At 44.6% G+C, this 12214-nt stretch overlaps 1 protein-coding gene and 1 long non-coding RNA gene across 8 annotated transcripts in view; one reads left to right on the top strand and one right to left on the bottom strand.

Annotated features, from left to right (window-relative positions):
* Window positions 1–12214, top strand: part of SYTL2 (synaptotagmin like 2) — a 121265-nt gene that overhangs the window by 43835 nt on the left and 65216 nt on the right. For all 7 annotated transcript variants that reach the window (XM_040630931.1, XM_040630929.1, XM_040630933.1 and 4 more), the window contains exon 2: window positions 4736–5240. In XM_040630931.1, coding sequence (XP_040486865.1) covers window positions 5128–5240 — 113 coding nt within the window. In that variant the 5' untranslated portion in view covers window positions 4736–5127. The remainder of the gene's footprint in view (window positions 1–4735; window positions 5241–12214) is intronic.
* Window positions 1–12214, bottom strand: part of LOC103675345 — a 72939-nt gene that overhangs the window by 17556 nt on the left and 43169 nt on the right. The window lies entirely within an intron of this gene.

Genomic DNA, 12214 nt, shown 5'->3' with positions numbered 1-12214 from the left:
CAAGAAGAAGGAATAGCATATACAGAGGCCTGGGGGCAAAAGTAACTGCAGAGCCGTGTGTGGGGAGCCTAAGGAAAAGCACTTGGGGAAGAAAGCTGGTGCCAGTTCACGTGATCCCACAGGCCATGGTGAGGAGTTTGAGCATTAGCCAATGGGCAGTGGGAAGTGGTGAAGGGTTTTAAACCTGGGAATATGGCTTAGTCAGATCTCACTTTTAGGAAAGTCACTCAGCAGCATGATGAGAATGGGTGGGAGGGAGGCTGTAGCTTAGGAGAAGTTTTTGCTCACCCTGAGAGCTACTCCTTCTGTGAACACATCAGGAATCCCTGTGGCCAAAATTTATCCCTCCCAATTTTTTTTATAATGATTTCTTATTATATTATGTTAGTCACCATACAGTACATCCCTAGTTTTTGATGTAATGTTCCATGATTCATTACTTGTGTATAACACCCAGTGCACCACGCAATTCGTGCCCTCCTTACTACCCATCACTGGCCTATCCCAGTCCCCCATCCCCCTCCCCTCTGAAGCCCTCAGTTTGTTTCCCAGAGTCCATAGTCTCTCGTGGTTCATTCCCCCTTCTGTTTACCCCCCCTTCATTCTTCCCTTCCTTCTCCTACCGATCTTCCTATTTCTTATGTTCCATAAATGAGTGAAACCATATAATAATTGTCTTTCTCTGCTTGACTTATTTCACTTAGCATAATCTCCTCCAGTCCTGTCCATGTTGCTGCAAATGTTGTGAAATCGTTCTTTTTGATGGCTGAGTAATATTCCATTGTATATATGGACCACGTCTTCTTAATCCAGTCATCCATTGAAGGGCATCTCGGCTCCTTCCACGATTTAGCTATTGTGGACAATGCTGCTATGAACATTGGGGTGCATATGGCCCTTCTCTTCACTACGTCTGTATCTTTGTATCCCTCCCAAAATTGCCCTGATTGCTGACTGCCAGCTGTGGGCCAGTGATTTTTCTATGCTTAAGCAGAGAATGAAGATCCACAGTCAGAAGAGTTTTGTTCTGTTTCCCTGTTTGAGGAATCTGTGAGGGGAGAATTAAAGGAGAGGTCAGCATTGGGGTGGCTTAATCTGACAAAGCTGCTGGCAAGGGGTGCCTGGGTGGCTCAGTCAGTTAAGTGTCTGCTTCTGCTCAGGTCATGATTGAGCTCCATGTTGGGCTCCCTGCTCAGCGGGGAGTCTGCTTCTCCCTCTCCTCCTCCCCCTCCCACTGCTTGTGTGTGTGCTCTCTCGCTCTCTCTCTCTCTCTCTCTCTCTCTCACTATCTCTCTAAAATAAATAAAATCTTAAAAAAAAAACTGGCAAGTACCAACCCTACCGCACAAGCGTGGTGGCAGACACCTCCCTGAGCCCTACTCTCCTCATTTGAAAAACACAGATCATAAAACACTTGCCTCAGGTCTTTGTGAGGATCCTATGAGACCATGTTAAGTGCCAGGCATGTAGGAGGTGCCCAGTAAATATTTACTTCTCTTTTTTTCTGCCTTTCCTTAATGTGGCTCCATCTCAGAGTAAAAGCCAGAAATTGTACAGTGCTAATGCACAGCCTAATACAGGACAGTCTACTTCTTTCTGACCTGCTGTACCCTGTCCTCCTCCTGGCACACTCTGCTGTTCTAGCACTGACTTCTTTGATGTTCTTTGAACACGCCAGACACTCTTCCACTGCAGAAGCCCCAGATACCAGTGTGGCTTGTTAACTCACCACTGTCAAATTTGTTCAAATGTCATCTTCTCAACGAGACCTACCCTAGCCATCCCTTTAAAACTCCCAACTCCCCCCTTCCCTTCTGTGCTCTGTTATCATCTTCTGGCAAATTACATAATTATTTAGGCATTATTATTATTATTATTTAGTATGATGTTTCTTCTGAGGGGCATGTAGGCTCCACAGGGACAGGACTTTTTTTCTGTCTTATGTAGCACTGTATCTCCAGTGCTTACAACAGTGCCAGGCACATAATAGGCTCTCAATAAATGTTTGCTGAATGAAATGTTTGATTAGCTCCCATGACAGATAGCATGCAGAGTATTGAGAATTGGGAAAGCACCAGGTATTGAACAGTGTTGATTGCTATACAAGGGCTCTGCTGCAGTCTCTCCCAATTAGGAGTCAAAGGTTCCAGCCCTTCCCCTCCTTTCTCTGTAAAACAAAGACATTGCCCTTTGTCTCACTGATTTTTAGGAAAAACCTTTAACCCTTAGAAGCTCTTATGCAGAAGCACTGGTCAGCTTGTGGTTGTACTTGGAGGTGTAGAAACCAGCATTTCCTCCTTTAGCAATGCTCCCAGCTACCACTGCTGGACAACCTGAGCTGTTTTTCTCCTTTGTTCTCTTCCTGTCCTGCACTCCTTGACTTTCAAGCAGTCTCTCACATATGGCGGCATCCATGGTTCTCCAAATGTGGCCTCAATTCATTTCCATGCCAGCCTCTGAGATCTAAGGAAGCTCTTCTGCATGAAAGAAAAGACAGCCGTCCCCTGGTAGACTTGTATACTTGGATTAGGTTCATTCATTTACTTACCGACTTATTCGCATTCAGAGACGCACAAATGGGAGTGACTGGAGGAAGAGAAATAATGACAGCGGTGGAGGTGTATGTACGGAGAAGAAAATTTTTGTGTTAGGCAAGCTCCTGTGACAGAAGTGTTAGAACAACCCCAAACTTCAGTGGCTTCCAACACCAAATATTTATTTCTTCCCATAATCTCCAGGTCAGCTGGGGTGGCCTTACTTTGGGTGGCTCAGGTTCTGGTCTGACCCTATAACTCCTTTTCTGGGACCCAGACTGGAAAGGCAGGAGCTACCTAGGGCAGGCTCTTCTTGTGGCCAGTGGCAGGAGTATATGCAGCCAAGCCAACCCACACAAGACTATGCTTGTATCACCTTTGTAGCATTCCATTGGCCAGGGTCACAGGTCAAGCCCAACAGGAAGGCAGGGATGAATACTCTGCTTACTCTAGTGGCAACATGGTTGCATAGCTGTTTCAGGGAGGGAGTGAAGAGTTAGGAGCAGTAAGTGAATCTACTTTTAATTCTACCTGAGGTAGTTAGGGAAGACTTCCTGGAGGCGTTGAAGGATGTGTATTTTTCAAGATGAACAGGCACAAACATATACAAATGTAGCATATATTGAAGAGAGAGAATAAAGTAGTGTCTTAATATTTATTTGAGTAGTCCCCGTGAGCTATATGCAGAGAGCTACAGGAATATAAAACAAAGGTCATCAGAGTACCTGTTCTTGAAGTCCATACTTCATGGGTGAGATGGGAAGGAAACATAACACAAAAGAGAAAAGGAAACGACATCACCAAGTACACTCTTATTTGGAGGGATAGAACAAAAGTGTGAACTCACAAAGGAAGCTAGAATATATTTTTAGCAGCTATTTTTGGTAGATGATGCAAGATATGTGCTGTTTGATTTTCATTATTTCTCTTCGTCTTTACAACCTGTGAGGGACATCCTACTGGCAGGTAAGTACAAATGAGAAAACTGAGCCTCAGAGTTGGGGGACACTTGCTAACGTGGCAGAGGGGATACTTCCTAGTGGTTCTATTTTGCCAAAACAAAGAACTTATTCATAAAAAGTACTCAGTAGTGTATGTACTGTTTTATTCTTTTTTTTTTTTTTTAAGATTTTATTTATTTATTTGACAGAGACAGCCAGCGAGAGAGGGAACACAAGCAGGGGGAGTGGGAGAGGAAGAAGCAGGCTCCCAGAGGAAGAGACTGATGTGGAGCTTGATCCCAGAATGCTGGGATCACGCCCTGAGCCAAAGGCAGACGCTTAATGACTGTGCCACCCAGGCGCCCCTGTACTGTTTTATTCTTAAGTGAGACTGACTAAAACTTACCGAATTCTTGGTTTTTAGTGTCTACTGTCTTTGTAGCACAGTGTTTGTTAAAAGGCCCCCATCCTGGAGTAGGCGACCTCTGAAGTCCCAAACAGCTGTGAAATTCTTCATGTCACCTTCTCATTGCACATGTGATTGACTGGCCTCAAAGATAATGAGATTCTTGCCCAAAGTCCTACTTAAAATTCTCACTTTGGATGGGGGAGGTTGAAATTCTGCCTCTTCCTTTCCCCCAGTTTATATATACACACCAGTAGTGTTCTTTCTCCTCAGAAATGAAGGGAGCAAGCTTGGTAAGTTGCTCTAGACCCAGCAAGGGTTAGAGGTGGGACTGGATGAAGAATAACTGTTCCCCCTCTTGTGCACCCTACCTTTACATGATACCAGCTCATCGCCTGTCATTACAGAGCACAGATATGTTCCCATGCAACGTTCCAACTCACGGCGACGTGGGCACTTGTGAATTTTTATTTCTAGTTTCTTACCCATGATCACTTGATGACTGGAATCACGTCTTCCTGGTCTTATTGACCTTGAGTGTGACTTTTTAGCCTAGCATTTCATGAGTTTAGAGAGAGAGAACTGGCTCCTTTTAGCAGCCATCCCTTTCCTCAGTGGGTTGTCAAACATCAACAGGCATTTTGTGTGCTTTCCATCTTGGCAGTCTGGAATTGAGTAGAAGCATGTTTCATGACCCATTTGCTCAGGAAGCTGGCCAAACTGGTTTCCCTGATCTCAGAGACCATCTCGCTGGTCATTCTCTTTCCCCAGGCACGTTTAAAATTTGTAGTAATGAGCAATGCTTATGGAACTGCCTCACACTGTCTCGTGTTTACTGTCTTGTGATTCCCCAGGTATCGTGAGATGCTCGGGTGCTGCTGCCTCTGCTTGAGTTGATGACCCAGACACAAGGAGAATAAACTGAGTCTAAGACTGGTCCAGAGTGGGAGTGTGAGTAGGAGTGCCACTGTGGGAACAGGTGACCTGTCTGGCAAGGAATGCAGCGTCCTTCTGAGAGCCTTCTCTCCACGTGGTCCCCCAGACCACCACTCCCTCACTGGAAGAGGTGCGGAGGACTTTGCAATCAGCTACCTAAAACTTTTGCCAAGCAAACATAAGACTTTTGCTGCAGAACTGAACGAGATATTACTTCATTTACTTTTTGCATCTTCTAATCATTGAGCAACAGTCATACTTGTTTTGCTTTGAGAACTGTCAGCCAGATTGGTTGCTCTTATTTTTGTGTATGATTTTCAAAATGATTGACTTGAGCTTCCTGACAGAGGAGGAGCAAGAAGCCATCATGAAGGTTCTGCAACGGGACGCTGCCCTGAAGAGGGTTGAAGAGGAGAGAGTCAGGTAAGGGGCCAGGAGGTCCTCAGGCATGGGGGAAGGAGGCACAGTCTGTAAGAAGATGGGACACCTTCTTTTCTCAGCCATAAGTGGTAATTCTGACGTGGAGCCTGAACTTATGGGTTTTAGGTTACTTCCTGGATGGGATTTTTTTTTCCTTTTTAGTAATTTATCCCTGAGGACTCCTTCCAGAAATAGTCTTGATAAACTAAACCCCTTTAATTTATTAAATACTGAATTAAGGATGAAGCCTATGCAAACACATATATACATCTATATACATGTATGTGAATGTGTGCCTATTTATATCCACTTTTTAAAAAACTGAATCACTAAGTTGAAATTTTTTTAATTCCTAAGATTTTTAAAAGAAAATAAATTGGGAAGTAGCTCACATTTCTGCATACTTTGAGAAATGTTTGAATTAGTTTCAACAGCAACTGATATTGGCTCTGACTGAGCCACTTTATCATTTGTGTCTCACAAGAAGGAGTGGCAGCTTTGACACATTTTTTTGCTGAGAGGAACCCACATGTTCCACATCAACCTTTCCTCCACTCTCCACTCTCCCGCGGGGTTGGTGCATTCACTGAGCACGAGAGAAGGATGCCGAAGAAGTGGGCTTGAGTTCAGGCCTTGCCATCTATTACCTGTGTAATCTTGGGCTTTGAAGACAGTGAAAGGCTTCTGGAATGTACGTTAGTAGTATTAACTGCATAATCCCCATCCCAGGAGTTAACTAAAAGGAGCATAAGCCAGTTCTTATTTCCTGGGACACAGGATCATGAATAATGGATTTATTGGCACCATTTCCCATATTTTGACCCCAATCGAACACGGATGCTTTGTGAACATGCTGAAATGCACTCCAAGCACTCCAGAGCATCTGGTTAAGGCTACTAATAATAGCTCATAGAGACGGTGCTTAACAAACCAACAAATGATTCCCAAGTGACAGTGATGAGCACATTGCAAAGGGCATTTTTCTGAGCTCAAACACTCTTGTGCAGTTGGTAGGGGCTCGGGGTGGGATATAATTATGCCTCCTTGATGTGTGAGGAAGTTGGCTTTGAGACAGGTCAGGTGACTTGCTCAAGCTCATCCAACCCGTAGGTGTAAGAATTGAGAGTCAGATCCTGGTCTTCAGGTACTCATGCACTAATGCTACTTCCTTTTTCTGAGAAAGTAATAGCAGACAGGCCATCTGAGCACCTGGCCATGGAGAAGGGGGCTGCTGCTTGGTAAGAGGTAGGACACTGAGCTGTGATGGTGACAGGTACTGGAGAGCCTGAGAATGGGGCTCTTTACTTGTCATGCACCTCCCTACAAGTCACCTGTAGTGCTCTGTGTACCGGGATGGGGGGCTATTCTCCATTCTCAGCCAGTGGGGTGCCTTGAGCATTTTATCCAAGAGGGGTGGGAGCAATCTTCCCTCAGAGTCTTTTGGTAGCATTGATCCTTTACCCACGTACAGTTTATAAAGCCGTTTCATGAATGTTGTCCTACGTTTCGTCACAACCACCCTGAGATTTGGTGGGGCAGGACTGGTACACCCATTTTAAAAATAAGGAGTGAGGACAACACAGAGAAAATACTCACTGATTCTTAAAGCATAGTGGGAATTCCCTTATCCTCTCAGAAGACAAGACAGGGAGACTTGGAAAGAAAGCAGTGGAGCAAAGATGGCACTGGGCCCCTCTTCCTACGTCAGGATGTGGGGACTGTGACTATTGGATTGCTGAATACCTTCAGTTCCTCCATTTATCAGGAGTTATGTGTGGGCTGCAATTCTACGCCCTCTATCGAGCCGGGTTAGGAAGAGACATTTGTCCCCCCCCCCCCAAATGTCCTTCCTCTAAACGTCCTTGGCCCCTGGGACTGCAGGCTGCTGAGTCTTCCCTGTAGTTGTGTGTTTCCGTGTGAGGGGAGTGGAGGTGTTTCATGGGCATCTGCAGTGGCTGATGGAAAAATCCTACAAAAATGCAAAGTTCTGGCTGGACCTGGGTTTTGTAAGGGGTGTTAGCATATAGCCTCTGGTACCAGCCTGGCTGCAGTCGCAGCAGCAATGAGTCCCTTAGTAGCAGTGGGTTTGCAGACTCCCCTTCCATTCACTGTTTCTCAGGGTGCCCCACCAGCTGCTGCTTCTGTAAACTGATAGCAAGAAGTCATGGGGTGGCAAAAAATCAAGTGTCAGTCAAGCCCTGTGTACTACCACCATGCTGGGGGAGTTGTTAGTTAGACAACAAGCACCTGATGTTGACTCAGCCACAGACATGTTTAGGACTCTGGTCTTGGGGAGGAGTGATGGTGCACGCTGGGTGGGCGATGGGGTGGCCGATGGGTGTGGGGCTCATAGCCGGTGGACACAAAGAGTTCCCGCCCATGGCCTGGCCTACTTCACATAAAGAGAATTGTGCTCTGACCCCGTCTTTGATTCAGGACTGAAGGGACTTGTGGGTATGGGGCTGAGGCTGTTCTGCTCCTGGGCTTGTAGAACTAGATCTCTGGTCTCTGAAAGTGCTGTTCCATGGGCTTTTGATTTCAGCCCCTTTGCCATCCTCCAGCTGTTTGTCTTTGACTCTTCTGTCAGCTTTCCATATAGCCTGACAGCTCTAGAAAGATTTTTTGGTCCCTGTCAGTCATTTTACAGATAAAGAAGGTAAAGCCCAGAGAGGGGAAGTGACTAGCCCAGGGCCACACAGATAATCACTGCCAGAGCTGCGGTAAGAAAAGCTCTTGGTCCAGTGCTAGTCCCTTTCCCCCATGCTGCTATTTTGCCCTTTGCAATTTGTCAAGCTGCAAGCTGTCATTTGTTAATCATTTGTTAATTTGTGAAGCACTGTCTATCTATGAGTTATTATTAGTAGCCGTTATCAGATACTCCAGAGTGCTTGAAGTGAATTTCAGTATGTTCATAAAGCATCCACATTCAATTAGGGTCAAAATCATTGATATTATTCCTTCAGAAGACTAGGGAAGGGGCGCCTGGGTGGCACAGCAGTTAAGCGTCTGCCTTTGGCTCAGGGCGTGATCCCGGAGTTACGGGATCGAGCCCCACATCAGGCTCCTCTGCTATGAGCCTGCTTCTTCCTCTCCCACTCCCCCTGCTTGTGTTCCCTCTCTCGCTGGCTGTCTCTATCTCTGTCAAATAAATAAAATCTTTAAAAAAAAAAAAAGAAGACGACTAGGGAAGAAGTCCCCTGCTTAAACTTGGGAGTCAAACCTGACATGAGTTTGAATCCCCTCCTCACCACTAATCAACTGTGGTTCATTGGACAAGTTACTTAACCTCTCTGAGTGTTAACCCAGAGACTGAGAATGACCATAATACCAAATACAAAGGATTAGAGTCAGGATTAAGTAAAATAATTATTAATCTTCTTAGCACGTAAGAGATGATGGATATATTTTAATTCCCTTATTTTCTTCTCTACCTTTGCCTCTAAAAAAGGGCAGAATTCTATGCTTGATGGTCTGACTCCTTAGGAAGAAATTACTCCTAAAACTCTCAATTATTTAATGCAAGAAATTTAATTGAGCTTCTAGTAAGTATAGGGAACTTCTCTGGACAATGATATGAAGAGAATTCTATGGTAATTAAAATATGGTCCCCCCCCAAGGAAACTGACCTTTATCCATTTAATGGATTACCAATTGCAAATTTAAAATCTCAACTTTGTTTCCCTAACATGATTTTAGTTTCCCTGTCCTTCTAGTTGGTATGTGGTTTTAGAAACACAAATCATATGATTCTGGGGCGCCTGGGTGGCACAGCGGTTGAGCGTCTGCCTTCGGCTCAGGGCGTGATCCCGGTGTTGTGGGATCGAGCCCCACATCAGGCTCCTCCACTGTGAGCCTGCTTCTTCCTCTCCCACTCCCCCTGCTTGTGTTCCCTCTCTCGCTGGCTGTCTCTATCCTGTCGAATAAATAAATAAATAAATCTTAAAAAAAAATCATATAATTCTAACATTGGCCTAAGCAAAACATCATTAGAAAGGCAAACCTGCCACTATAAATCAGACTGATCTTTGGAATGCTGATTTACTATGGACTTTGGAGCATAACCTTCCTACAGATATGAGAGGGTCTCGCTAACGCACTAAGACCAGATGCTGCCTTTGAATCCTTCTCAGCATGGCTGTAGGGGAGATTTCACATTCACGCTGAAATCTGTTTGCCTTTCCTGATATATCCAGGGCTTTGAATTGTTCACATGCAAGCTCATGTGAGACATTGTGGAGATGATTTAATCTCTATGTTACCTCCGGTCTGATTTCATGAATGAGAAAGATGAGCATCATACAGGAGAAGTAAGTGTTCAGTTCCCAAATCTGTCCTACATGTTTGTGGTAGAACAGGGACTTGAACTCAAGGGAATAGCCACTGCGGTGTCTCAGGAGGCAGCTAGAAGATAACCGTTCCAGGTCACTGTTGCCCTGCAGCTGTGTTTCACGCTGCCTGTCTGCCTGCAGCCCCAAGTGCTGGGCCCGGTCATTACCACGCATGTATATTCAGCTTGCTTTCCTAACTACCGGCTAGAAACACTTCACAGACCAGCAATGAGGCAGACATCAGGATAGATTATTTCCCTCTTACTACTCCCTCTTCTTTTTAAGAAACACTATTCTGCATATACATATGTAATTTTAGTCTTTTATGGTTTGAAAATGAGACACTCTAAAGGTGGTGTTTCCTGTGCTTTGCGTCATACTNAGTCCTTGCCCGTGTGTGTGCCTGTACACCACCAGCACTACGCCTCCCACCCCCGTGCACAGAGAACCACATTGACGTGACGGGCATTCTTGCCATAGATAACATCTCAACCGTGACCACATCTTATGATTCTTAGCTGTTTCCCTAAGACCTAAGTTTTTTGTTTTTTGTTTTTTTTTAAGTGAAGGCAGTTGACATTGAAGAACTGCTTTCCAGGACCTCTGGGGTGTTTTCTGTCAAAGCAAAGAGGACAGGAACCAACATTTGTCAAGGAACTATATTGCATTCAGAGCTCCACGTACATTTTCCCCTTTCATCTACATAGCAGTGTAGCTGAACCTGCTTAACACTGAGGAAAGGAGGGAGGAGAGGTTAAGCTCCCTGCAAGATTGAAGCCTTGCTCATCACCCTACAAAGCCTGTGCTTTCCTCATGCTGGGCAGCCTCTCAGCAGATGGTGGGGATTTACGATGTGTCCATGACACATTAACTTTCATTTTCCACTGTAAGGAGCATTTGCAATTTATTTCATTTTCACATGTGTTGGTTTTCAGATTCAGTTGAATTCTTTTGTAGAGTGATGTGTGATGACCATCTTAGACACCAAAATCATGTTTGGCCCTCTCAGGTAGGATGGAGTTGACCAGGGGTCTGGATGGCTTCTGGTCCTGGCTCTGTGTGACTTTGGGCAAATCTCCTAACTTCTTTGGCCCCAGAGTACTTTCAAATCACATAGTCTAACCATTTTGTTCAGGATATACTGAGGGGTAAAAAAAAAAAACAAAAAACAAAACAAAAAAAAGACTGGGGAATGGGCCAGTCAGCCTCTCTGGACAGCCTGCTGGTTCTTACCTAGTTGACTAGATAACATCAACCAGGTAGGCCTTTGTCTAATCATGATGAATAGTGGGAAGCTGGGGTGTGTTGTGTGAATAAAAGGGGAAAAGAGACTAGGCTGAGGGAAAAGTGTTGAGGCCAGCCCGGAGGGCGTCCCTGATCTTCTGGCTTTCCTCTGCGAGTGCTTACGCTCTCTCTCTGCAACACAGGAATTGAGACAGGCACTAGGGCTGTCTAAAATATTGGATTTTTAAAAAAGATTTTATTTATCTGTCAGAGAAAGAGCATGCATGCATAAGCAGGGGGAGCAACAGGCAGAGGGAGATGCAGGCTCCCCACTGAGCAAGAAGCCTAATGTGGGACTTGATCCAGGACCCTGGGATCGTGACCTGAGCCGAAGCAGATGCTTAACTGAGTGAGCCACCCAGGTGTCCCAATATTGAAATTTTTTACGCACAATTCTGAGTATATGGCTGGTACATGATAGGAGATTAATGAATTAATGAACAAATGAATAGATACGGCCTTTAGCATGCAGAGAAGGCAAGATGGCTCTCTTTTACAATTGACTAAATTCTTTGTACGTGATAGTGAAATTGTAAGTATTAAATGAGATGATGCATGTTAGGTGACTAGCATGGGGCCAGTACAGAACACATGCTTTGTATGTATTAGCCAAAGGAATGGGGGCATGGCCTGCCTGGAGGGCCAGCAGGACAGTGTCCTGTCTGGGCTGAGTGCTCTTCTTCTACCTTCACTTAAGCCCACCAGACCACGGGTGTTTAGTGGGCATCTTCTCTATCCTCAGCTCTCTCCTACGCACAATTTGCCTATGGGCAGAGGATGATAAGGGATGAAAACTGTGATCTCAAGAAATACCTTTTTCTCACTTCAACTAAATGGTATAAGAATGAGAGAATCAAATGCCATTTTTATTGGTACAATTAGAGTTGATGAAAAATGGGACATCAACCTGGGCTGGTGGAGAAGATTTTAAGAGCAACATCTAGATGGTGGGATTTTTTTTTTAATGATCCTACAACTTTATAAAACCTGGGTTTTAATGTCACATGTATGTATTCATCTATGAAATATTCCAAATGACTAAGATCAAAAAAGAAATTGATTAATTAAACATAGCAGGATTATTGTGTCAGGAAAGAGAAAAATGGCACTTAATGAATTTGAGTAATTTCTTATTTTTTGCCACTTAAATGATAAGCCAGAAACCCCCTCCTAATTCTGTACTATAATGGCTACCAGCCTTTCAAGGGGCCATGTGTTTTGTGTGCTTATGGTGCACTGAAAGCTTAGCTTGATCAGGGCATTCGGATAGTCGTTTAGACAGGAGCAGATCCAGAGTTGCACAGGGGCACCTACAAAATGCATTTCAGCCAAACACCAAAAATAAGTAAATAAACAACCTCCTGA

The sequence above is a fragment of the Ursus maritimus genome, unplaced genomic scaffold (assembly GCF_017311325.1).
Source record: "Ursus maritimus isolate PB19 unplaced genomic scaffold, ASM1731132v1 scaffold_16, whole genome shotgun sequence".
Lineage (NCBI taxonomy): Eukaryota > Metazoa > Chordata > Mammalia > Carnivora > Ursidae > Ursus > Ursus maritimus.
Note: the sequence above shows the minus strand (reverse complement) of the source record. Positions and strands in the feature narration are given on the sequence as shown.